Source organism: Heptranchias perlo, chromosome 24, assembly GCF_035084215.1.
Source record: "Heptranchias perlo isolate sHepPer1 chromosome 24, sHepPer1.hap1, whole genome shotgun sequence".
NCBI lineage: Eukaryota > Metazoa > Chordata > Chondrichthyes > Hexanchiformes > Hexanchidae > Heptranchias > Heptranchias perlo.
This window is the reverse complement of record NC_090348.1, coordinates 16,027,387-16,055,301: the sequence shown is the minus strand read 5'-3', so window position 1 is coordinate 16,055,301 and position 27,915 is coordinate 16,027,387. Positions and strand designations below refer to the sequence as shown.

Here is a 27,915-nt window from a genome sequence, read left to right as displayed (position 1 = left end):
AACTATTTAAAAGATGCACTGTAGCAACTCACCAAGGCTTCTTGGACAGCACCTTCCGAACCCGGGGCCTCCACCACCTAGAAGGACAAGGGCAGCAGGTGCATGGGAACACCATCACCTCCAAGTTTCCCTTCAAGTCATACATCATCCTGACTTGGACATATATCGCTGTTCCTTCACGGTCACTGGATCAATATCCTGGAACTTCCTATCTAACAACATTGTGGGAATACCTTCACCACATGGACTGCAGCAGTTCAAGAAGAAGGTTCACCACCATCTTCTCAAGGGCAACTAGGGATGGGCAATAAATGCTGGCCTTGTTAGCTATGCCCATATTCCGAGAATGAATTAATAAAAACTTTGCTGGAGCAGAGAAATTTAATAGAGGCTTTTAAAAAAATTTATAGTGTTCTGATTTGGCTGGGTGAATAGGCAAAAAAAATCTTTCTTCTGGTTGACGAGTCAGTGTCAAGGAGTCAATTTAACATGATTACTGAGTAAAGAGAGGATTTGGTGGCATTTTCTTTTGCTGAGTTGTTAAAACATGGAATCCATTGTCACAGGGAGTTTCTGAGGCAGAGACCATTGCATCTTTTAAGGAAAAAGTGGATAAATATTTGAAATTGAAAAAGAGATCAGGTTTTGTGTGTTGACAGGCTTTCTAACTGTGGAGAACATTGCAGTTGAACACGCTCCTCTCGTCTGCATGTTTTCAGCAGGTTGTTTTTCTTTGTCTAACCTACTGAAAACATGCAAACAAACTGTTTGCTTGAGTTAGCAGTCTTTGCACATGTTGCTTTTTGGTTTTCAATTTCCTATAGGAGGCCTTCGTATCCCTGTAAATGTGCTTCTCAATTCCACATGTGCTATACTGAATACCTGAATTTTGGTCACATGGTAATATGTTCTATTGTAGTAATACATAAAGGACTGTAAATCTGCCTGGTTTTTCCTGTTGTTCAAAATTTCTGAACTAAAGGAAGTTGATTTTTTTTTGTTAGCTGCCTCGCAAACCCCTTAAATCATTTTGGTCTGTGGTTCAGATGACTTGAATTGCCTCGTCACAATTTGCAATGGGCGAACGTCTCTATTAAGTTGGCTGGTTACTTGTTCCTACTCGATAATAACAAGAACATAAACCTCAGAACAGAGAGGCATTCTGGCCATTATGCCTTTTGCTTCTAGGAGTAATTATGTTCATAACTAAATTACTGCAATTTAACTCTTCAATGAAAAATAAGGTATAGATTGCCTGTGATGTCTTCAGTTCTGTATGTTCACTTTTTTTTTCCAGGACTGGCTTCCATGACAGTAACAGTGTACATTGCAGAGGCTGCACCTTCCCATCTGAGAGGACGATTAGTTACCGTGAACACTCTTTTCATTACTGGAGGACAATTCTTTGCAAGTGTTATTGATGGAGCATTTAGCTACCTTGAAACGAATGGCTGGAGGTACGTAGTGTAAAATCGAACAGTGCAGTTTATTCTAGGAACTGTTTAAAGGCTTATAATTGAGTGATGTATGTACCAGAAAAATTCCCAAATATTTTGATAGTTACACATTTCAGAAGACAGAGTTTTTTTCCTTAAAGTTCTAATAAATGTCAATTCATGTACCTGGCACCATATATAAAACAGAAAACAATTTGAAATCCACTTTAACCAGACAAATAGCCTGTCTTATTCTCTTGTCAAATTTTCCTGTTAGAACAATTTGTTATATTTTAAGATGACCATGCTGAGGATGTGATCCACACAGCTGTACAGTGCATAGATGAGCTTTTGAACATGAGTATTTATTAGTTGACAACATTATTCAAGTTCTATCAAACTGATTTATCTTTCATCTAGATATCACAACAATCTATATAATCATTATAAAAGTTGACATTTTGAGCTGACTAATTTCCCTGCTTTTTGTGTTAATTTCTTGCATTAAGGTATTTGCCTTTTAGCTATATTTATGCAAGCCTTGTATTGTGTGCATATCTTGTATTTAAAAAAAATGTATTTGAATTCTTATCGCAAAGTGTCCTGAGACTGTTGCCTTTTATAAAAATGGTTTATTTGATGCAAAAAAGAAAGGTTGTGTTTATATTACGTTTCAAAGTACTTCACATATAATTAGTTTGTTAAGTGGGCAAATGCAATAGCCATTTTCACACAGCAAAATCATCCAATCATCAATGCAACAAATGACCAATTAAGTTGTCCTGGACCAGGCTGAAACCCACCATCTTTTTAATTCTGAGCTGACAGTGCTACGAAATATGTCAAGCTGGCCATAGTTAGGTCTAATAACTCACCTGTATTTGGAAGTGTTTCATGGAATATCACAATTTCTGTTTGTTTTGATTGTACTGATAGTCCCAACATTTCTCTTGTTTTTCTTTGCTGGAGAGCAGGTGCTTGTTTTCTTTTGCAAGGCAAAGTGAAAGAAAACACTCTGAAACCTTACAGCCAAATGGACTGTAATGAGAAGTATGGAAAGAGAGAAAGATGGGAAAATAAGAGCTGAGGATGAAGAATACCACTTGGTAATCTTTTGTATCTGCGAGGCCAATGTATCTTGTAATTTTTAACCACTTTTGTTTCAGTATGAGTTGTGACTCTGGTCAGTGGCTCATGACTGAACATCTCCTGCTAGGTTTTTAATCACGTGTAATGGGCAAAAAATCTAGGCCTGCGTGTCTAGGAATTTTCCAATCTTGACAGCTTTGTTCATAGTGGTTTAAGATTCCTAAGTACCTTTTTTAAGTTTGAGAAAGGAATGTTTCCACTGTTTTTCTCAATGTTCTAACTTGTGGTGGATGAAAATGCACTTGTAACATCTGAACCAATAACTTGTCTTCCACAATCATTTGCTTTGGATGTTGTAGCAGTAGCGTACTGAGTCGTAGCAGAAGTGTCCAGTTAAAAGCAGATATAAACTTTTTTGCCTGGTTTTAAACCAGGTGTGTGGCTTTTTTAAAAACAAGTTATGTGCAATAATGCCAGTTCTTAAATACTTTTTAAAAAATACAGCAGTTGAAACCCATACTATTTCTCATTTTTGTTCCCTTGAAAATAAAGGGCAGTCATTCCTGAAAACTGGATTATTGGGGGTGCTTTTAAACCCCAAGAATGGGTGGGTTGGGGGCGGGTGGGTGTTGAAAACAGTTGTTTTTTTGGATTGTGACCGCAATGTTTTTGGACTTGGCATTCCCATTGGGAAGCCTGTACTTTTCTGCGCCGACGTTAAACCGGAAATAAAGCTGGGTTGCGGTCGCGGCCCAAAAAACAACTGTTTTCAAATCTCACCCGCCCCCAACCCACCCGTTCTTGGGGTTTAAAATCACCCCCATTGTATTTGAAAATGGATGGGTGGCCATACTTAATCGGCCTCAGTTTCTATATCTCGCAAGTTGCAAACAATGAGCAGTAAGTCGTGGAGGAAAAATTGAACGAGTAGGGGGAGAAACGTGTATAGAATGAGCCCTGCAGAATGAAATTGGAGGGAGAGGTTAATTATGAAATGGAGTGCATTTGGGGGGGGGGGGGGGGTGGGTGGGGGGGGGGAGGAGTTGTATTGTCACAGGAAATCATGTTATCCAAGGATACTGTGCTGTGGCTTCTCAATGTGTTTCTTCATGGAAAATTGGGGCACATGGAATACGATACTTAGATTTTCGGTTGCTGTACGGAGAAAAGACAATTGCAAATGGGAGTTGAAAAAGAAGAGTGAGGAATATGAATACAGAAAAAGATGATGCGTGTTTTTTGTTCATTTAAAACAGAAGTTATTATTTGTCAACTATAGGTTACTGAGATTAGTATGCTTTATCCAATCTGTTTTGTCTGCTTGCTCCCAGCGAGGCACTTCACCAGTAAGTGTCAAGATTTGTCATTCTTTCTGTCTGTGGCTTTGTATCAAATTGATTTAGTTGTTAGACTTCGCTCTGTGGTGGCACTCTCGCCTCTGAGTCAGATGATCATTGGTTCAAGCCCCACTCCACAGATTGAGCATGTAATACTGCACGTGAGGCTGACACTTCAGTGCAATAGTGAGGGAGTGCTGCATGCTGTCTTTTGGACGAGAAGTTAAACCGAGGCCCCGTCTGCTCTCTTGGGTGGACATAAAAGATCCTGGGGCACTATTTGAAGAAGAGCAGGGGCGTTTCCCAGGTGTCCTGGCCAATATATATCCCTCAATCAACATCACTGTAACAGATTATCTGGTCATGTATCTCATTGCTGTTTGTGTGACCTTGCTGTGCACAAATTGGCTGACCTATTTCCCTACATTACAACAGTAACTGCTCATCAAAAGTACTTGATTTATTGTAAAGCACTTAGGGACATTTTGAGGTTGTGAAAGGTGCTATATAAAAGCAAGTCCTTTACTTTCTATAAAAAAAATAAGTCTGTTTTCTTAGATAACAGGTAGCTTGAGAAGAACTTGAGAGGGAAAGAATGACAGGAAAAGAGGATTTAGCTTTGAATATTTGTAAATGATTTACACTTGTGTTTTATCAAATTGATTTTTGTCTGTCTTGACTGATTACAAGAAAGAAGTATTACATTGGATACTTAGATGGAAGAGGAAGTTTGTGCATATAAGAATGTCCTTTAACTGTACAGACTGCTCAATCTCAGAATCCTGATGCAAACTTCTTCTTTCTTGTACTCAACCAGATGAAGCAGTATAAACACACATTCGATTCAATTGCTTTGCATATCTCTCATACTTTCAGGAAATAAAATGTTCGGATATATAGCTGAATGGCTGATTTAAGAGATCTAAGGAGGTGATTTACTTGTATCTGGCCTTGGTGAGGCCCTATTTGGAATATAATGTTCTGGTGTGATATTTAGATTATTGGAAGGAGCTTAAGAGTGCTAAGAGGCTGATTTCCTGAAATAAGAGGGGTGAGTTTTGGAGCATTGTGTCACAGGAACACATACCTTGGAGATCCAACAATTGGCAGCAAGGAAGACTAAACGGTTTAAGTACAATGTAAGTATATGGGAAACTTAATCTCGGGTGTGACAAATACCATAATGTGACCATCCTGTCGCGTGTGTATGTGTGTGTGTGTACAATATGTCAGTGTAATGGGCATGTTGTGATGGCATGAATGAGGTCATCCCAATTAATGTACTTGAGTTATTTTGTCTTAGTATTACACTGGCAGAACTGCATTCATTTTGATAGTTTCTGTTCTGCACCATGTTACCTAGAATTACATAGAATTTTACAGCACAGAAACAGACCATTCAACCCAACAGGTCTATGCCAGTGTTTATGTTCCACACGAGCTTATTCTATTTTAATTATTCAATGCTGGAATTGTTTTGGGATCTTATTGAAAGGCGCAAGTTAATTTGGAGCAGCACAAAGTAGAAGTCCAATTGAAGTAGTGGAGGTACAGGCAGAGATGTAGACTTGTTTGTATAATTGAGGAAAAGAAACAGGCTTCGGTCGCACAGCAAACCTAGATATTGGTCTGTTCCAAAAGGATTTCTATGTAGGGGATAGGCAGACTCCCACTGCGAACATAGGCCAGATGGATATAAACCCCTGCCTAAGGGGGATGTCTCCAATTACAAGAGAGACATCCATAGACTCCTTTGTCACTGCCAGTATGATGTGGAGATGCCGGTGATGGACTGGGGTTGACAATTGTAAACAATTTTACAACACCAAGTTATAGTCCAACAAATTTATTTAAAATTCCACAAGCTTTCGGAGGCTTCCTCCTTCCTCAGGTGAACGGTATGTTCACCTGAGGAAGGAGGAAGCCTCCGAAAGCTTGTGGAATTTAAAATAAATTTGTTGGACTATAACTTGGTGTTGTAAAATTGTTTACAACTGCCAGTATGAGCCATTGAAATAACTTCATTTCCCTGGTCTGGGCCATAGCCTGAAGTTTGTTTCACTGGGTACCTATTTACATTGCCAGTTCTTTCCTGGAGAAAGGATGCTCCACTGGTGGCAGACTGCACCACCACCCCCCACCACCCCCCCAACACCAGCTTTGCATTACATACAGTTTCAAAGCAAACCCAACATCAACAGAATACAGTTCCAGTCTTAACAGCTCTACTCATGCATCATTAATGCAATGTTCCACTAAAATCTCCAAGCAAGAGCATCCTAAATAAAAGATAAAATAAATGGACAAAGGTGGGGCCTTTTAAGTTTGAAGGGATTGTGAATTCCGAGCATCTCTGCGCATTGATCCACATCTTCAAAAAGAAAACAATTTATAAATGCATGTTTTTCAGGATGTAATGCAATTAGATTGAAAGTGATGTTCAATAAGTGACTTTAGAGTTCTTTGTTGTGGATATACTACATTTGAGCCACTCTTGCACACATCCTAAGAACCAATTAAGTACTGACGTCGTCCTTTGACAGCCCTTCTAAACCATCCTTATGACAGCTAGCCACAGATCAGATGATTTTATTTCAACACTTAGTACAGATTTCATTTAAATGAAAGGTTTTAATTTTGGGGGTGGGGGAGGTGGTGGTGAAGAGAGAAAGGAAGCAAATTCTCAAACACACATGACTAGGACTGTTGTGCCACATTAGAGGAAAAAGCTTCTTGATGATGACGCCTAGCTCTACTCTCCTCCACCTCTCTCGACCGATCTACTGCCTCTGTGCTTGTCTGACATCCAGTCATAGATGAGCCACAATTTCTGCCAATTAAATGTTGGGAAGACCGAAGCCATGGGCTTCAGTCCCTGCCACAGACTCTGTAACCTTGCCACCAATTCTACCCCCTCCCCAGCCACTGGGGAGGGGGTAGAATTGAACCAGATTGTTCGCAAACTCGGTGTCCTATACAACCCCGAGCTGACCCCATATCCTCTCCATCACAAAGACCGCCTACTTCCACCTCTGTAATATTGCCTGCTCCAACCCTGCCTCAGCTAATTTGCTGCTGAAACCCTCATTTATACTTTTGGTATCTCCAGAATTGACTCATCCAATGCGTTCTTGGCCACCCTCCCATCCTCCATGCTCCTTGAACTTCAGATCATCCAAAACGTTGCTGCCCGTATCCTATCCTAGACCAAGTTGCACTCACCTGTCACTCTTGTCTTTACTGACCTACATGGGCTCTTGGTTCCCCACTAAAATTCTCATCCTCCTGTTTAAATCCCTTCATGGCCTTGCACCTCCCTATCTCTGTAACTTCCTCCAGCCCTTCAACCACCTCTCTCCACCCCCCACCCCCACCGAATTCTTTACCAACGTCTGGCCTCTTGCGCATCTCTTTCACCCTGTCCCACCATTGGCACCCATGCCTTCAGCCATCTTGGCCCCACACTCTGGAATTTTTTTCCTAAACCCCACTGCCTCAAACCTCCAGCTTCTTAATACCTCCTCAAAACCCACCTCTTCAACCAAGCTTTTGGATACTCCTTCCTAATATCTCATTCTTTGGCTCAACTTCCATTTTTTTGTCTGATTACACCTCTGAAGCTCCTTGGAATGTTTTTCTATGTTAAAGGTGCTATATAAATACAAGTTGTTCATGCAAAGCTACCATTCAGCATAATAATTTCAACACCGAGCCAAAGGAGATATTAGGAGGGGTAACCAAATACTTGGTTGAAAAGGAGGAGAGGGAATTCCAGAATGTGGGGCGTAAGTGGCTGATGGCACGGCACCATTGGTGGAGCAAGGTGATAGAAGGGGGGATGTTTGGAGGAATGCACAAGAAGCCATATAAATTGTGATTTTGCGTGGGTTATAGAGCTGGAGGAGGTTAGAGATGCGGATGAGCAAGGTCATGAAGGGATATTAACACAAGGATGAGAATTTTATATTTGAAGCATGGGGGACTGGGGATCAATGTAGATCTGTGAGGACAGGGGTGATGAGTGAGTAGTATTTGGTGCGGTATAGGATATGGATAGCAGAGTTTTGGATGAGCTGAAGTTTTTGGAGGGTGCTGGATTTCTAGTTACTAAAAAATTTGTCCAAGTTGACTCATAACATTGGAAGTGTTTTTATACAGGATAAATCGAGTCAGTGGCTCTTCAACAGTTGTTATCTGTGAAAAGTGACTGGAATTTAAGATCAACAAATTTTTTTTTTTGGCTGCGAGCATTGCTTTTTTTCCCCAAAAAGTACTGATAAAGATTGGTTTACTGATGACATAGTACGATTGAATCAAACAAACCTGAGTGTTTGGTGGTGCATTTCATTTAGCTACTGCACAAACTTTGTTCTGTTTTACCTTCAAGGTCTTCCCCCATGCCATGAAACATACTTGGGCTGAGAGCAGGTAGGGAACCTGTTCTTGACCTCTCCCAGTACTTAACTAGCTGCTAAGATCTGTGCGACAATGGCTTAAGTGTAGTGTGTACAACAAAAGAATAGAGAACCGGTCCAATTGCAGTGTGTGCTGAAAATCAATTATTTATTGATCTATTTGTTTTTGAAGATTTGGATATATGTGCAGATATGTTATGAATTCATATTTTCTAACTTAAAGTTGGGGCATTTGCAAATGTTGATTGATACACTTTGAAAAGACTTGAGAATTGGGAGTTTGAACCTGATGCAGTGCTTTCAAGAGCTTTTTAACTGTTGCTGTTTTTGGCTGGATTTCTGCATGTTTATTGTTGGAGTACCTTTTACGGTTTTCTTCATTGGCCATGACCAGCTTCTGTAAGTGGGCCACATCCCCCTTGTCTGAAATTAGCATCTAATCACTTTGAGGTGTTAATGAATTCTGTTTTTAACAATGATCCCAATTGTGCTAATAGTGCCAGGCTATGCTTAAGCCATGTTCCCACCCTTGCCCCAGACAAGTTGAAAATATTGTACCGAGACGAGCTATTTGAGAGGTTATAATCACTAATCCAATTTTATAAACAGGTAGTTGGAAAAGAGTGCAAGACAGCTATGGTTTCTAATGCCCATAATCTTTTGTAATTGAGTCTTTAGAAATGGATACATATGGTCTCAGGTTTACCATTATAATAAGATATAAAAAGTGGTGAAAATGTTACCATTTGTAACACAAATTTATTGAATTCTTAATTAAACAAGATTCAGATGAGCCTACTTAGTATATTTTAATGAAGGGAATTATTACTCCCAATTGTATGCTTTCTTGATTGTATGTGATTCTGATATGCAACCTCTGAGATGAGTTTGGCACTGGAGTGAAGATTTTATTTGGTTTAATTTGACTTCATAGTTCCAACATGTAGGTAATTGTGGAGATGGATCTGATCGGCTGTTAAATCCTGAGTAGTCACTTTCCTTGCACTGGAATAGACAGCAAAAAATGTCCCAGTGTTAGGATAGCGCATAACAAGGACCTCTTGCTTTCTTTTTCTTCTCTGGGTCACGGATTAAAAATACTGTCATCGCTACAGATAATTAATATTATTCTGTCTAAAGACATCACCACCTTCAGATTTTTGGCTTTGCCAGAGAAGTTATTTTTAGCTTAAGTCATATTATGTTTTTGATATAAAGCCAGATTTAGGATTTAGCAGTCCAAGGATTAATTCCTAACGGTCCAACATTATTTAACTTGACATAAGAAGGCCAGATTCACTGGGACAAAGAGGGACTAGGCAATTTGATTGCTCCTAAATGTAAATGCACTAGCCACCCAGATCAGTGTTTGTGTGTGTGGGTGTGTGTGTGTTTTGACCTATTCCAACACAGTCTAGTGATTTTCATATATGTAACGGTAGAATGGCTCAACACAGCAAGGGTTTGTCTGGGCAGGCCATGTAGGTGCAGTGGGTGGGGAAGATTTCTGATCCACGGTGGTAGGTTTGATTTGGCAGGATCAACTGGCCAGTCCTCTGGCAGGGGGAGATGGGGAAGGGTCACAGATCAAGTCACTGGCTTCCTATCCTGCTGAGAAAGGGCACACATAGTCTGCAAGAACCTGGAGAGGAAACAGCCACAATGGGTGCTATCCCTCTTTTTAAGGTTATGAGGAGCAATAGAGAATAGCTTGACTGTATATATTAAAAAAAAAAGGGAGCTTTTTAGTTTACAATTGGATTCAATAGTTTGTTTTTGCCCACAGGAGATAGGATCAATGCACTTGGGGGCACCTGTGAAATTGCAGTTTCCAGTTCAGATAAGGGGCTCCATTTTAGCACCTCCTGGCGGAGGGGCTCCGAAAATCGGGGAATCCCGGAGCGGGTCGGGAGCCCGGCTCCAACCCGCCCACTTCCGGGTTCCCCACAAGGTAGGTTCATGTCTCTGGACCCCGGGGTAAGTGCGCAAGTTGGTGAATTTGATTGTCAGGAGGAGGGTGGTGGAGGCCAAACTTTGTTCCAAGTGACAGAGTGGCCTCCTGCAATGAGTGAGGGTCTCCGCCCCCCCCCCTCTCAAATGGACCGTTGCAGCTGCCACAGGCTGACAGCTGCAACATGTCAACGTGTGCGCACAGCCCCGGCATGTGGAACTCCCGCAGGCAATTAAAGCCGGCGGGGTGCCACTTAAGAATATTTATCTTGGTATTTCAGGTCATTAACAGACCTGATTAAGGGAATATGCCAGGAGAGGTGGGATTTTAGAAACAACTGGGACTGTTTCCCATACTGGGGGAAACACTCCCAGTTGAAATGGACATGTTGCAGCTGTCAGCCTGTGGCAGCTGCAAAGGTCCATTTGACAGGTGGTGGGGGCGGGGGGAGACCCTCACTCATTGCAGGAGGCCACTCTGTCACTTGGGACAAAGTTTGGCCTCCACCACCCTCCTCCTGACAAGAAAATTCACCAACTTGCACACTTACCCCGGGGTCCAGACACATGTACCTACCTTGCGGACCCCCTCAGATGTACATCTTCCGGATGGGGGCCGCCGTAGCTGCAGTCATGACCTCCTCGGAGGGCGAACAGCATCGCCGGCCAAGCTGTCCACCTCTGATACGTGGAGCTCCACAACACAGTGCTGTGACACATCCACCTGCACAGCAGGAGGGAGGGCAACCGCAGAGAGAGATGTGTCGCCGGGGGCACTACCCTCGCCACAGGGTCCACCGACCGAGGCTCAGCTTCCTGGACCTCTCTGAGCAGCAGTGCACACGGAGCATTGGTGTGCTGCTCCTGGTTGGCCCGAGCACCACCTTCTTACCTGTCGCTGTCAAAGTCACCACTGCCCTCAACAACTTCTCCGCATCCTTCCAGGGTGCCACCGGGGACATCGCCAACATCTCTCAGTCGTCTGCACAAAAGAGCCCTGCAAATACACCTACACCCACTCTGCAGTGACACAATGGGTGGCATCAGGTGTGGGTCTTCATTGTGATCCTCAGGAAAGGGCATTATTGCACAAACCAGACAAGATTCACAAAGACATGGCAGTAGTGTTGCCAATATAATATGTGATGTGAGTTGGTCAGAAATCAATAGAAGTAAAAACCATGACAAACCCTCAAACACCCTTGTGCATCCCCTTCGTGCTCACGACACGTTTGTCTTACGCTTCCTACTGCACATATGTGATGCATGCCCTGTGGCTGCAGCACAGGTAGTGGCAGGTTGAGTGCGGCTGACTGTGAAAGAGATGCACAAGAGGGTGAGTATGAGATAGAGCCATGAGATTGTATGAGGATTGGGTTGAGTGGTAGTGGCGGGATGAGTAGTGGCGAGGTGAGTAAGTGCAGGTAAGATGAGGATGAGGTTTGAGTGGGTGTGAGGGGTGATGTGACAGAGTAGTGTTGGCAGTGCAGAAGGAGATGTGGGGTGGGGGCGGTGATGTGGCAGACGGAGTGCAGGGGAATGAGTAAGTGTACTCACTTTGGCTGACCTACTGAGGTCATTGGAGCGCCTCCTGCACTGTATGCAGGTGGGCGATATGTTGGTGGTGCAGGTGACCTCCTCTGCCACCTTGAGCCAGGCCTTGGTGGCAGAGGCAGGCCGCTTCCTCCCGCCTGCCGGGGGGAAGATCTCTGTCCTCCCCCTCCTCCTCACCCCATCTAATGATACCTGGAGTGAGGCATCATTAAACTGGGAGCAGCCTTCCCCCTGGGCTGCTCCATGTTGTATTTTTTCCTATTTGTTGCAGCATCTGTCAGTGGAGGACTGCCCCTTTAAATAGAGCTCCTCCAGCTGACAGACCTTACTGCGCATGCGCAGCCCGCCCGACGCGCAGCTCAGCAGTGGGGAATCCGGAAGAACAGGTAAGTGGATCCAATTGGGCTGCGATCGCGCGCGGGGCAGACTGATTTCGCCGGAATCCTGCCGCGAACCCGCAGCCCTGGCAATATCGAGCCCAATGAGTTTATTGTTACGACTCCTTGTGTTATACTATTGTATGACTAGATAATGGGTAGTAAAGGCAAGCTCCTGATCGTAACGGATGTGGATTATGGGAGAGATTTGAAACTGTAAACCTGAGAGGATATTGAGTGTCGACCCTAAATTTGTTGATCTTAAAAATAATGTTTTAAATTCCATCACAAAGGATTTGTAAACAAGATGTTTCCCCAGAGCGCACAATAGATTTTCTACTGGTACCGACAGTGATGAGTCAGCCATCAAGACCAGATTCAAATAACTGTTGTGCTGACTTAATGCTTTCTGGCAGCTATTTATCAAATGCGGTTGCTGGTGTTTTTTATTCCTGTTTGTCTCAATTAACCCTTTAGAAGTATGTACTCTTCTGTGAAGGGATGCACCTTTTTTTTAACCTATTCCCCTTTCCTTTTTCCAGGCCAACAGACCAAGCACCTCATCCACCGCCTGTACTCCATGACACTACCCTTGTTCGGTTCCACTCTTATCTATCTCATATATTTAGCACATCTCTTGCAATGACATCTCCCATCCCCACATGGTCATTTCAGGATTGCCTTAAAGTTCTATCCTTGGCCCTATCCTATTCCTTGTTTATATGCTCCAGTGACATTATTCAGTGATATGGCCATTATCTTCTGCAGATGGTAACTATACCCAGTTGTTGTATGATGGCTTGTTTGACAAGTTGTGGATGAACTTGAACTTTAAAATGAACATTGATAACACTGAAGTGATTGTGCCAAACTTCCGCATTCTTGCCGCCCAAGCTGAACCCAATGTTGCACAACCTCTGGTCCTCACAGAGGCGGAGGAGGCCCTGGAGTTCAGCCGCACCCTCGAGTGCCTGTCTGTCGGGGACGCCGAGACTGGCACCCCACAAATGTCTGGTGACACAACTTTAACATTCATCACACACAATATGAATTGATGTTATCAATGCTTGGCATGTTGAACACCTCAGTATGCTCGTCGCAACATGACACATCTGTGATGATGCTTAATATTGCCTTCTGTTCTCTTCCAGGCCCTCCAACGACTGCAGTGATAGGAGAGCTCAATTCCTCAGAGAAGCTCCCGGCCTCTAAGGGCACATTATAGTGAGCCATCCACCAGCGCAGATACTCACACCTCGTTGGGTCCTAGTAGTCATTTAATTGGGTTGGCACCTGATGAGTCACTACGCACAAGTGAGCATAACCAGACACTGGTGGCAGGGGCAGCTGTGGAGAGTTCGTGTTGGTGGGCCCACTCCTTTCCAGGCTCTGTTCAGCTGGACGCAGATGTTGAACCCGGGGGCCATCCTTTTAAAAGGAGAATGATCGAGGGACAGCAGTACAGGTGCCATGCATACACTCCACAATAGCACTGAGGATGGAGGAGTCCAACGCCTGCATTAGTGGGATGGTGGCACAGGTATGGGAGGGAATCTCTGAGATAGTGTCACAGGGATGTGAGGAACTCTCCTGAGATAGTGTCGCACGTAACTGATGAGATGATAGTGTCGCAGGTAAGTGCGGGAACGTCTGCGATGGAGAGAAGGCTAGCCTCCGTTGAGCTTCAAGCATGGCTCACAAATGAGTCCATTCAGGCCCTGACAACGGCCGTTCGGACTCACGGTGAACAACACTCTGCCACCTTAAACAGGCAGGCAGAAACTTTACAACTGGCCTTCCAAGGCATCATACATGTCCTCCAAACTGTTCTCCAGCAGGGTGGTAGGAGTGATGTGGGCCTGGTCCAGGAGAGGGATGATGACGAAAGGGGACATGGAAGTGGGGACGCCACTCAAAGCGCTCCCACCCCTCACCCATTGCTCCCCTCTCAACCAGAACCCACAATGCTGCCTCCTCTCCAGGTGGCCGAGTCTGCCTCTGCACAGGTGCAGGTGGAGCAGTCTTTGGAGGGGCTCTCATGGGCTCCAAAACCCAGAGGGCATAGGCCGAAAACATCTAAGCAGTCCGGCCATGAACACGAGCAACCTGCCACTACCTCTGCTGCAGCCACAAGGGGTGCACCAGTGGTAGGAAGGGAAAGGCTAAGGATTTTTGACCACGAAGGGTATGCACAAGGGTGTCTAACAGACTGCCATGTTTTTCATTTATATTTGGTTTCTGTTAAAGTCACATTAAACGTTATCGTTCTCACCACTACTACCATGTCTTGCCCATTCTTGACTGACTTTTGTGATAGTGCCCTTTCATGTGCTTCACCTTGAACGGCGACACTTGATGCCACCCAATGGGTGACTTTACAGTGGGTCTATGTGTATTTACAGGACTGTTTTGTGCGGGGTGGGGGGGTGGCGGCTGGTGTTTGTGCTGCTCTTTCCAGGTGGTGTGAGGACTGGACTCTTCTCACTTTCTTATCTTATGAGAACCGTTCACATGTGAGTGACTCCCTGGCCTCACGAGCAGCCAGGTGAGCCGCTGCTGTGCCCCTGGGTTGCTCCTGCTCCTGCTCGATGTGGACGAGGGCATGGGGCCTCATCAACTGGTACTCCTTTCTGTTGTGCAGGACACAACACACTACTATAATGTGACCCACTCTCACTGGTGCGTATTGAAGTGCTCCCCCAGAACAATAGAGGCACCAAAATCACATCTTGAGCAGTCCTTTCGCATGTTCAATTGTAGACCTGGTGGTGATGTGGCTGTCGTGTATCGACGCTGTTGTTCGCTGATGGGGTTCCTCAGAGGTGTTATGAGCCTCACGTGCAGGGAGTATCCCTTGTCCCCCAGGAGCCAGCCCTTAAGGGTGCGTGGAAGAGGCCGGGGATGTTGAATTCCCTCAGAATGAAGGAATTGTGGCAGCTGCCAGGGAATCTGGTGCACACATGAAGAAATCTTTGGCGGTGGTCACAAACGAGCTGAGCATTGATGGAGTGATAACCCTTTCTGTTGATGAACGGTCCTGGCTCGTGTGGAAGTGCTCGGATTGTTATATGTGTGCATTCGATTGCACCCTGTACACATGGGAAGCCAGCCACAGAGTGGAATCCCATTGCCCTCTCCTTCTGGCTGAGGTCGTCCATGGGGAAGTTAACGTATTGCAAGGCTCTGCGAAACAAACCGTCGATGACCTGCCTTATGCATTTGTGGGCAGACAACTGAGAGACCCTGGCGATGTCACCGGTGGCACCCTGGAATGATCCGGAGGCAAAGAAGTTGAGGCAGTGGTCACTGTAACAGCGACGAGTAATGAGATGCCGCCAGGCCCAGCTGGGAGCAGCTCGGCATGAAGGAGGCTGCAGATGTCTGCGACCGCCTGGCGACTCACTCTCAGCCTCCATATGCACTGCTCCTCAGAGAGGTCCAGGAAGCTGAACCTCGGTCTGTAGACCCTCTGACGAGGGCAGTGCCTCCTGCGACGTCGCTCCCCCTGCTGTTCCCCTCTGTGCTCTTGTGCAGGTGCCTGTGGCGCAGCGCTGTTGTCGAGCTACAAGTGGCGGAAGTGCACACTGTGCCTGGCAAGGATGGTGATGTTGCTTGTCCTCGGATGTACTCATGAATGCAGCCATGGCGCTCCCCCATCCTGATAGTGTCAGTTTGAGGGGGTCCAAAAAGTTGTTAAATATGTGTAAACAGAACAATTCTGAGTGGAAACCAAGAATTTTCAGTCTAAACACAAAGATCTCCCAGCCAAAAGTTTGTCTGAGAGAACTGAGTGCCCGGCTGCAATAGCTCACCTTTTATCCCCATCTGTCAAACGGGGATTTAAATGTCCAAATGGCTGCCGGCCGAAACATGACTTGTTCCCCACAGCATGTTTCCCACAGCACAGGTAATACGCTGAGGCAGCGTTGAAATCGCTTGCCTTCACTCTTAAAAGTACTTGAAATATACATAAATCTAATTAAGTACTTGAATTACTGCTTTAAATATCATCCTGCCGGCTTTAATTGCCAGCAGGACTTCCGGGTTCGGCAACAGCACGCGCACCCAGATGCGCATTCTTGGGCGTGTTGGAGCTGGGATTTCTGCCTGCTCCTGGAAATCCGGATTTTCTTCACCCCCAACACCCGCACCCGCACTTTCGTTTTAAAATCGAGCCCCATGACTCTCGCTCCCAATATTGGTGCTGCAGTGTACTTCCCTGCCTTGAGCAGTCCTGATAAGGACAAGAGTCCAAGCAGTGATTCTGCCTTCAAATGGCCTCTGTTAACTTCTGTCTCCCACTGTGAGCTTTCCTGGCCGTATCCACTTGTGGTAGCATCTATAAAATAAAGGGGGCAAAATCAATGTGGCATTAAGGTGAAAATCATGTGTTACTAGCAATGATGATCCTCCCTCACGATGACTGCTTTTTCCATAAGGCCCTGTAGTAGATATCTGTTAACATTCAAGTAAGATTATGACTCTCCTGTCAGCATTGCAACATTCTTCTATGTAAGCTCCAGATATCTGGGAATATATAGTAATGGGATGAGAAATCACTAGTTTTGCAGCAATACAATGTAGAAGGAAATATTTTCACTAGTTTTAGCAATTTTTATCTATTTACACTGAACATCTAACTACCAGAATACATATAATTGGCAGATTTATTCTTTTTTTTTGTGGAGGAGACATAGTTGGGCAATATTTCACACTATCTGGTTAATGCCAGTGTCGTGGTTGCCCTGGAACAGCTTGACAGGTATCGGGGGAGGAAAGGAAAGAGAGTGGTGCCTAGTTCTGGTGCACTGATCTTCAGCATTAGAGCAGGGTTGTCCACAGCACTCAACTCCATCTTAATGTCATGAGGAGTGAACCAAATTGCCTAGGCATTGGCATCTATGATGGGGACCTCGAGGTTATTTATTCTTCTTTGGTTATCAGCTATCTATAAATTTCCTATGGTCCCACAATACAACAGTACTCAGCAGAATTTTCCTCTTTAGGACAGTTCCTACTTGTCCAGTTGTAGTTGCTGATCTCTGATTCTTCGAAGTCATTTATCGATGCTCCAAAGAGCAGTTACGGCAGCAGTGAACTATGTATTTAAGTAACTGATGTGTTGATCCCAATATTATATTCTTAAATATTTAGTATTGAAACTGAAAAGAAATGTATACAGGATACTGCAAATTCTAGTCAATTCATATAAATGGCAAGGTATAAATAGGAAAATATTAGTTGTAACAAATTATCATTTAAGGTTTATTATGACTATCTTGCTTTCAGAGTTTAGCAGGATTTCAGTTCCTGCGAGTTACATTAAATATTAATGCTAAAACCAGTAGAAACTCTTACTGTTGTGAAATCATAACGCATAATGGCCCCAGAACTAAAGACCCGGGATGTGATATTTGAAAAGGTTTTGTCACATTCATGTGACATTTTCAAAATCGTTCACACCCTTTAATAAATATGTAGAGATTTGAAATGCAGCTGTGATTGACATGACATTTCTGAAGCTTTTTCAAATTATTGCAGCATACCCTAGTTTTCAATTCAGAAGGTTCTATTTAGAAAATAAGCTATCACAGTCAATTTAGAAAATCACTTTCTTTTTAAATTAGCACCTCAAATGATGTATTATGTTGATCATAGTATCATAAAGTGCAATTTGTGCACTTTTTTCTGGGGGAAAATTGCCAAGTTTATTTTACTTTTTTGTCTATGGTATAACTTCATACATGCCAACCTGTAAAACTGACAAACAGCTACAAAAAGCCTGGTAAAAGAAAGAATAAACTTGCATTTATTTCACACCTTTCACAATATCACAACAACCAAAGTTCTTCACAGCCCAATGTAAGTGTAGTCAGTGGTTACCTTCTGCTACTGGAAACAGTTTCTCTTTATTTACTCTATCAAAACCCTTCATGATTTTGAACACCTCTATCAAATTTCCTCTTAACCTTCTCTGATCTAAGGAGAACAACCCCAGCCTCTCCACGTAACTAACGTCCATCCTCCCTGGTTCCATTCCAGTAAATCTCCTCTGCAGCCTCTCAAGGCCTTGACATCCTTCCTAAAGTGCGGTGCCCAGAATTGAACACAATACTCCAGCTGGGACCTAATCAGAGTTTTATAAAGGTTTAGCGTAACTTCCTTGCTTTTGTACTCTATGTCTCTATTTATGAAGCCAAGGATCCCGTATGCTTTTTAACAGCCTTCTCAATTTGTCCTGTCACCTTCAAGGATTTGTGCATACACCCCCAGGTCTCTCTGTTCCTGCACTCTCTTTGAAATTGTACCATTTAGTATGCATCTTGAGCAGCTGCAATGTAAACCTGCCAGATATTTTTTTAAGCCAGTATTGAAAGATGTACACAAAGGTCCAACAAAGTGGAAGAGGGTAAAGTGGAATGTGAACGGCAGAAACTGACAGAAATGTGGGGGAAGATATCTGAAGTCTGAAGTTGCTTAAATCAATGTTTAGAACAGTGTGTCCAAGAGGAAGGTGAGATTTTTCATGAAGCTTGCATGGAGGCCAAAGATGGCAAGATTGGAATGGGAGGGGAAGTTGTTGTGGCAAGCCAAGGGATGTCAGGATGCTTGCGGACAGGAGCTGTTCAGCAAAACAGTCACCCAGTCTTTTGCTCCTGAATATAAAGGAGACTGCACTGTGAGCAGCAAAGGCATGATACTAAATTGGATGTAGTACATGTAAAAAGCAGTCTGAGCATGCGACTTCTGCTGTAAAGATAGGGTATATCGGGTGAGGTCAAGATAGGGCTTAGCCATATTGATTAGCCTGTCATTGCTCATTATGCAAGCTTATGCATAAAGTATGTACACTTGGGTGAAGTACTAGGGGATATCAAACACCCACAGTGCTGTATTCCAGTATGTGTCAGTGCGCTCAGGTGAGGTGGGAAGAAAATTGTTGGGAGGAGGAGAAGTTGGGAACAGAACAAAAATACATTTTGTAGTGAAGCTTTTTCATTAGCACCGTTGGTGCAGGTTCACATATTCTGGTTTTTGTTTTTCTTTCCTTCCCCGCTCTCGCCACATGCTCACATCCTTGTACCTCAGCTTTACTTTGAGGAAAACTGAGGGCCTACTTCAGTTGTCGGCACACATGTCTTGTTTTCCTCTATAGTGCGGTAAACATTTTCTTGCTATTCACTGGTTTAGTTCATTGAGCTGTTCCTATTAATTAGTATACTTCAGGGTTATCCTGAAGGGCAAGAACAATTTTTGATAAATTGCCTGTTCTACCCCATCCCCTCCAATTCCTCCAGAGACTCTCAATCCCAATTCTCTCCTGCTGCATCCTCTCCTCCAGCTCTAAGGAGCTGATAGATTTTTCTTCTTTCTTTAAGAGTGAGACTGTCCCCGTCCCCCCACTTGGCCCATGTCAACAGTACCCCTTCCTCAGGCTTTCATCCTTGTCTTCAAAACTGCAGCAGTCACTTGCCTACCCACATTCTCTGTCTTCTCTAACTAAATTCCCTTCATTCCATTATTCCCTTTAATCCCTTCATTCCCTTTAATCTAGCTTCCATCCTGCTTGCAGCACTGTTTGCCTTGGTCAGAGTGATTGTGGCTTCTTGACCTCTTTGTGAGATTCGATACAATCAACCACTCCCTCCTCCATGGTCCACCTCTATAGCACTGCCCTCGTTTGAGTCCAATCCTACCTGTCCCATTGCAGCCAGCACATCATTTTCAATGGCATTTCCAGCTCTACATAGTCACAATGGGTGTCCCTTGAAGTTCTATCCTGGGTCCCTCGTGTTTCTTTTCAATATGCTGCCCCTCAGTGGCATTATCCTTGGGTGTTGAGCCAACTTCCCTATAAGCGGTGACTGTACCCAATTCCACCTTGACTCCACACTACCACTGCTGTTAGATCATATCACGGATGAGCCAGAAATTTCTCCAAGTTAATTTGTCTGGCTCCTGCCAAAAAAATCCATTCCAGTCAGTTTCTTTTACCTCCCTTGCTTCTTGCTCAGCCTGACCTGATTAGTGCACTAAGTTGGTGTTGTATTTTTAACCGAGTTGAGCTACAATTCTCAAACCCTTACCTTCACTGATACTGCCAGTTTCTGCCTTCTGGCTGTGCTGCTGCTCCTAAACCTTACTTCATTAACAGGCTCCTCACCAGTCTCCTGAGGCTGCAATCGACACAAACCCCATCTTGTTCACTCCTGCACTAACTCCCACTCTGATCACCTGTGTTTGCTGTCCTTAGCTGGCTTCTCATCCCCAGTGCATTATAATTCAAAATCCTTGTTCGCAAAACCATCAATGCCTTCATTGCAACCTCTTCCAAACCTGCTCCCTCTGCTCTTCTCCTTCAGGCTCCACTTTTCCAATTCTATCTTTTCGAGCCATCGAAGCTCCATCCTACATAAATTCCAATTTACCTTTAAAGTTTGGCTCCTGCACCAAGAGCCTGAACTAAGCTACGAGCCCCATACCCTTTCCTTTACTAAGGCCATCTATTTTCACTTCCACCCTTAACCTCACCTTGCATTCCTTCTTTTACTTCCTCTCCCCCTCTCCTTTGCATTTTCTCTCCTCTATCTCTGGTAAGAGAGTTTTTTTCTGTTTGACGCTGCACTCTGGAAATGTTTACCTAAACCCATACACCTTGTTTTCTCCCCATCAAAAAAGTTTCAACATCTTTGACCATGCTTTCAGTCACCTCTTGCTGTTCCGGGTCAGTTCTCGCCTCTAAATTGTTATGTATTACTACGTTGAAGGTTTTAGTTAAATGAACATTGCTACAAAAGTAGTATCAGAAGCTGTTGGATCAACGTTTTGCATTATCTGCTTAATTTGCTTCGTGCGCTACCTTGGAGTAAATTTTATGGCTCAATTATAATTGTTCTTTTGGATGTGAAATAGCTTTCAAAGCGCTGATATATTAGCAAATTCATTTACCCTTAATATTGTAATTGCTGTTCCAGATACATGCTTGGTCTTTCAGCTGTTCCAGCCTTTGTCCAGTTTGTGGGATTCCTTTTCCTTCCGGAAAGTCCAAGATGGCTAATGCAAAAAGGCAAGATGCAGAAAGCACGCAGAACCCTGAGTCGGATTCGTGGAACCCAAAATATTGATGATGAGTATGAGTCCATCAAAAATAGCATTGAGGAAGAAGAGAGAGAAGTAGGAGGAGGTAAGCTTGTGAATACTCTGTAAATAAAAATATATGAATATGTAATTATTTCCTGCTTGGCTTTTTCGAGAAGGGAGGGAGTCTGACGCATTGCATTTATTTGGTTTAGTTTCAGTCTGGAGTAAATTCACTTCAAGTATCGGCTCAGTTTTGTACTGTAAGTTATCCTGCACAGCTCACTGATGAAATAAGAACATTTTGTATATCTGGACTTTCATCAGGCACACACAAAAACTAGCGGATCGCCTAAATAGAACACTGGATTGAAATAACTGTGGAAAGTATATGTGAAGAAACCTTTCAGCTTTAGTTTTAAAAAAGCAACTCTTCAGATTCTATTTGTTATAATTTTTGTTCCATACATTTTGTCAGTGGTAACAATGCACTTTCTGCAGGTGTCATTTCAATAGTGAAGTGCACCAGCACAAAACTTTGCTTATTTGAGTTCCTACCTTGGTTGTCTACAGTTTAATTTTTTTTACTTTAACCTACTGCTTCATCGATGTGAAGCATACCCAACCAGAATTATTGTCATTTTCTAAATCTCCAAAGAGTGAGATTGAAGACCTATGTCCTACCAAGCAAAATATGTTTATTGTATGTGAGTAAAATAGTCTGTAGCAAGTTTATTAAGGGGTCTGATGTACATTTTATTAAAACATGTTCGTATTGGAATAGAACTTGTTTTTTACAAAAATTATTCAATAGTTGCACAAGCAAAATGGATTTTCCCTTTTTCATTCCTTTAACCAGAAGACAGTGACTCAGTGTTCTACAATTGCTGCAATGCTCTGGTACCTTTTTATTCAAGTGACCATTCTTCATTTCGAAGCCCAGACAATGAGTGCCAGCAAATGGTTGTAAACTTCTTTTGAAAGGCACTTCAACGATAAAATTGAGCATAGACGACCAAAACTATGGGATCAGATAAATAAACATGCAAGGAGAGTCTTAGTTCTTTCTAATAATACACACAAATTCAATGTCACACAAATCTACCAGGACAAAATCTCAGATACTCTGCTTAGCATCCTGAATAAGTTGTAGGTGTCAGAAATAGTGGACGATCTGGTAAATGCATAAGAGATTGACATGAAAGATGAGAAGAGGAGAGACCCTGTCATCATGAGATAGAAGAGGGTGAGAGAGTGGAGGCACAGGAAATGCAGAAGACATAGTCAGCAGGCCTGTCAACCATAGATGGAGAGAAAGCTACTAAAGAAGACTTTTCAGATGCTCTGGTACAGAAAGTGGAATTATTGGAGCAAGTGAGATGAAGAAACTGGGCGAAAGGGATTGATTCTTTACAAGTCTGGGGTGGGAAGAAACAATCCAAATAGGTGTACAAATCTGCAGGCTTGTAATATAAGTTTGTGAACAGCCCACTGTCTGAGACGAAGGAAAGGGAGAAATCGGAGGAGGACCATGTAAAGGTCAGGGATGGGTGGAAATGGGAAATGCAGCCAATGTCTTTCTCTAGATCAGCATAAGGATAGGAAGTGGCACCAGCGCCATAATTAAGAGATTGGGGAGAAGGCCTGAATAGGATTGGAGCAGGGATTATTCCATGGTCAGAAAAGGGTGCTGCTAGACTCTCAAAAGTTCTCAGTGAATGAGTGCTGTTAAGGATGGACTAAGTTCAGTCAAGCAACAGTATGGTAGTGATGAAGAGCGGTTGTGGTGCTAGTCTAGGAAGACTTGGAGGGGCCTAGCCACCTTATGAAGAATGGAGATGTAGAGCTTAGGTTTTCAAACTAGGGCCCATGACACTACCTTGGAGGTTCCCCCGGGTGGTCATCACATTTCCTTTTTTAGTATTAAACTTTACTCGCACATTTCTGTTGCATGATTTTTTTAAAAAACAAATTGTCTCTGTAATGATGATGTCTCTCAGCAGTGAGGATAGGAGTCCTCTGGAGTATCACTATTTGTAGGGGATCACCGCAGAAGTTTGAAAGCTGCTAGTCAAGCAGGATTGGGCATTCATAGTAAAGACAATTGGGGGTGAAGAATGTGAAACCGTCAAAGCAGTAAAGCACAACAGAAGATATAGGTAGGTAGAGACTAGAAAAGGAGGGATATAGTGAGAATGCAGGTAGGTAGAGGGAAGGATCGGTAGATAAAGGACTTGCCAAGTGACTTTTTTTCTTAAATGATGTAAAAAGAGATCTAATAGTATCAAAAATTTCTTACTATGTCTTCTAAAATCTCACTTTCTATTACCCTGTTGGAATATCTAGTGCAGACCTAAAAATTCTGAGCTGGTCTCTCCCTTAGTCAGGCCTAAATTTCCTCAACAATCAGAAATATACCTTTACTGCCCAACATCTACTTGTATGATGGTGCAACCTGAGTCATAACAATAATTAAACCCCTTGTGTGAACTGAACACTGTAGTCTCGCACATGTATTTCTATCATCTGCTGGAAGGCAGATTGATGCACTAGTGAGATGAGGCAAATTGTAATACATCAAGCTAATTTCTTTTCCATTATAATGTGTGAATGAACAGAATAATGTTTACAGTGAATTTTAATCTATTTCATAATGCCTCCCCTATGACATTAGAGGGCTGTGATGGTGACCAGCTCAGAATTTTTAGGTCCGTACATGGTGGTTAATTGGCCTTTTCTCATTCTGTGCTTTATGTTGTAGTAATGTCCTCGTTCATTGTTAAGCTTTCCTCCCAATATTCAGAACATGGTATCTATTCTGTTATTTGACAAGGAGAAAAATGTTAGTTAAGTTCTGGAACTGCTTTCAATTTCAAGGGGAAATAGTCAGTCTAAAGATAGGCCGAGAGTACATCTCCAGACTGTACACCTTTTTATGGCGAGAAACCTCATTCTTCTGGCATCTTCCAGAGCCTTCTAGTGAGCGAGCACTCGATCTCTGTGAGTGCCACTTCAGGACTTGTTGAGGATGCCATAATATTTTTTAAAAATAGACCCTACAAACTTGGGATGCTCAATATTGATAAATCTGATGTGTTAATGAGGCAGCAAATTGAAAAGAATTTGACCAGTTTATGTTGCCATATCTTTTGATGCCAATGTAAATCTATTTTGTTAGTCAATCTACAAATGGATTGTTCATTCTGAGCACAGCCCCAGCAAAACATCAATCAACCTAAATCCTAAATTTGCATTCATTTGGGACTACATTGTTATATAAAGGTCAGCTGTTAACATTTTCGGCCACAAACTTTATTTTTGTAATGTGACCTTTTACATTGCTGAAAGCCGCTGTTTCTTGATCTACCTTGCTGGAAGTGTAATATGCCAGTACACTAAATTGCCAAAACCTGATAGTACTGGTTGCTAAGGTTGAATGGAGTAAAAGTAATGTTTCTCATCAGTTTAACCATAGCTCAATTTCTAGAAAAACAGTGGCACTGACTTAAGCTTATAATAACCACAGCCGAACAAGATCACTGTTGCATAATGCCAGCTGCACACATTGTGTCAGAATCCAACTTATCCATTTTTTTCTTTACGATGGTAGTAATACCGCGATAACAAATCAGCGTCCTTTTGTGAAATTATTTTTTGTAGCCTTTAATCATTTGTTCTACTTAAATAGTGTAGTACTGTAGCACTAGCTATTGAAGACAAAAGAAAGTCCTCTAACAGCCAAACATTGAACCAGTGTTCTGTTTTCAGATAGATGGATTTAATTCTGCTGTTGTAGTTGTCATGGTGATGAAACATGAAGGTTTCCCAAGAGTCCTTGACTTCCAGCATTTCAAATTGCATAGTTCGAGTCTGTCAGTTCAAATCAGTGTCTTAGCATAAAATAGGTTTGCATGAAGAAGATTCTGTTAGATTTTTAGGGCTTTACTAAATATTTCTTGTGATCTGCACCAAAGACCAACCCCATAAGTGAGTCTATTTACTAAGATCCAGAGTACATCTGCACACTATGCTCGATATTTTGTGGGGTTGAGTGTCACCAGTCACTCCTGTAAGCAGATCTCGCATCCCTATTTACACTTTTTCTTGCCCAATATCTAGGTATGTGATGATGACACCCAGGGATTGTAACAGAAAGCCCTTCCTCTATACACTGACTCATGGAATGTTTTGTGCCACCATGTGATTCTCTTCGAAAGGCCGACTCTTAACAGATCAAGATACAGGCTTTGAAGGAACAATTAGGTTTCTCTCAGAAATTCCCTCCGTGCCGATCCACTCTGCAAGGAGAGATTTCCTGTACATATTACTGCTTCACACTCTCCATTTTCTCACCCTCGCCTTCCGGCCAGATGCTCTGACATAACTTTTTGCAAATCAACAGGATTGACCGTCCCCAGTGGAAAGCGCTGTATTCAAGAATCTACCCGGCACCACTGGGAACTTGGGTTGGACAGCGTTGCATGATGCAGCTGCTTCAAATAGGTTTTGAAGTCAATTCACAAACACTTCACAAAAAGCAGGACAAATCCAATCCAGCCAATTACCTCCTCATCAGTCCACTCTCAATCATCAGCAAAGTGATGGAAGGTGTCATCGACAGTGTTATCAAGCGGCACTTACTCACCAATAACCTGTTCACCGATGCTCAGTTTGGGTTCCGCCAGGAGCACTCGGCTCCAGACCTCATTACAGCCTTGGTCCAAACATGGACAAAAGAGCTGAATTCCAGAGGTGAAGTGAGAGTGACTGCCCTTGACATCAAGGCAGCATTTGACCGAGTGTGGCACCAAGGAGCCTTAGTAAAATTGAAGTCAATGAGAATCGGGGGGAAAACTCTCCAGTGGCTGGAGTCATACCTAGCACAAAGAAAGATGGTAGTGGTTGTTGGAGGCCAATCATCTCAGCCCCAGCGCATTGCTGCAGGAGTTCCTCAGGGCAGTGAGGAAGCTTGACGCCATCCAGGACAAAGCAGCCCGCTTGATTAGCATCCCATCCACCACCCTAAACATTCACTCCCTTCACCACCGGCGCACTGTGGCTGCAGTGTGTACCATCCACAGGATGCACTGCAGCAACTCGCCAAGGCTACTTCGACAGCACCTCCCAAACCTGCGACCTCTACCACCTAGAAGGACAAGTGCAGCTGGTACATGGGAACAACACCACCTGCACATTCCCCTCCAAATCACACACCATCGGACTTGGAAATATATCGCCGTTCCTTCATCGTCGCTGGGTCAAAATCCTGGAACTCCCTTCCTAACAGCACTGTGGGAGAACCTTCACCACACAGACTGCAGCGGTTCAAGAAGGCGGCTCACCACCACCTTCTCGAGGGCAATTAGGGATGGGCAAGAAATGCTGGCCTCGCCAGCGACGTCCACATCCCATGAATGATTAAAAAAAAACTCAGGCCACATGTGTATTTTGTGGAGAGGATGCCAGAGGGTGTAGCCCCTATTTCACCTCCTGAAGAGGCTGCTCCTAAAAATTTGATTGCTCTTTTCCCCTAAGCTGTTCATCCTTGGTTACCCAGTGCGCAGGGGGGTGAGCAGGTCGGAGGACATCCTGCGTGGTCTGTTCCTGGATCTGGCAAAGATAATCATTCACAGATCAAGGATGCACAAGTTCAAGGGGAGGGAACGCTCCAACTGCTGGTCCCTCTTCCAAGGCCTCCAAGGAATTGGTTGGTTGTTTTGTGGCATTGGAACCTGATGCCACTCTACTGGTTTAGACAAAATAAGACAATTAGGTTTATTTAAAAAGATCAATAAATGAACAGTAAACCACGTAACACAGTGAATATATATTTGTCTACTGTTTCTCGATCTGTAAAACAGCCAAGACTACTTGTCCAACATCTAGTCTTGGATGAGCAGAAATTTCCTCCAAATACTGCAGGTCAGACCAACCTTGTTTTGGTTTTGGAGCCGACCAGTTTAACTGCTTCACGTTGTGGGGGGAGGGCAAGTTTTGACTTTTATTGTTATATAAGTTTCAGCTTACTCCAACATTAAATACTTTTTTTTTCTCAGTCATCTTGATCGAGCTTCTTTTTAACCCATTCTGTGCACTTAGCTTTTCACTGAGCTTATATGTATGGTATCTACTCTACAGAAGAACAGTTTCAAAATAGCTTGAATATATTTCAACAAGTAGCTTTTGACAAGAGGATCAATTTTTGTGGAATGTTATATAGAGGCATGTGGTATAATCTGTTGTAATATGAATGTACATGGTAATGCAGTGGAGGGATAGAAGTTTGACCTCGCCCCTTCATCTTTTTCCACCCCGACCCATGTACCACTTGAGTTTGGAAGCAGTGCTGTGGGAAGCTGAATGGGTGAAAAACTAGGGCGTTTTTAAAATGATCTCTTCCAATAACAACTTTCACAGGTACCTGCGGAGCCACAAAACTAAGTGCAAACTGCAGTGTCCTTTGGTAGTCTACAAGTCACGGTCAAATTCATGATAGGCGGGGGTTGATTTAGAAGCTTCCCAATTATAGTATTTTTCAGTTGCAGTGAAACAGATGAAAGAAGGCATGGCAGAGAGAGTAGGCACCTGAGCCACACCTGCCATTATGCCACCAATTATATCTGAATCCTTCGGTACACCTACCAGACATTGATTGATGGAAACTGCTCTGCCGACTTGA

General features: G+C 43.3%; 1 protein-coding gene across 3 annotated transcripts in view; it reads left to right on the top strand.

The window, feature by feature from the left end:
* The window catches only part of LOC137341588 (proton myo-inositol cotransporter-like), a 112,654-nt gene that overhangs the window by 16,177 nt on the left and 68,562 nt on the right, over positions 1 to 27,915 (top strand). For 2 of the 3 annotated variants that reach the window (XM_068004817.1, XM_068004816.1), the window contains exons 2-3: positions 1,298 to 1,457; positions 21,134 to 21,342. In XM_068004817.1, coding sequence (XP_067860918.1) covers positions 1,298 to 1,457; positions 21,134 to 21,342 — 369 coding nt within the window. The remainder of the gene's footprint in view (positions 1 to 1,297; positions 1,458 to 21,133; positions 21,343 to 27,915) is intronic. The other variant, XM_068004819.1, reaches the window with a different exon arrangement.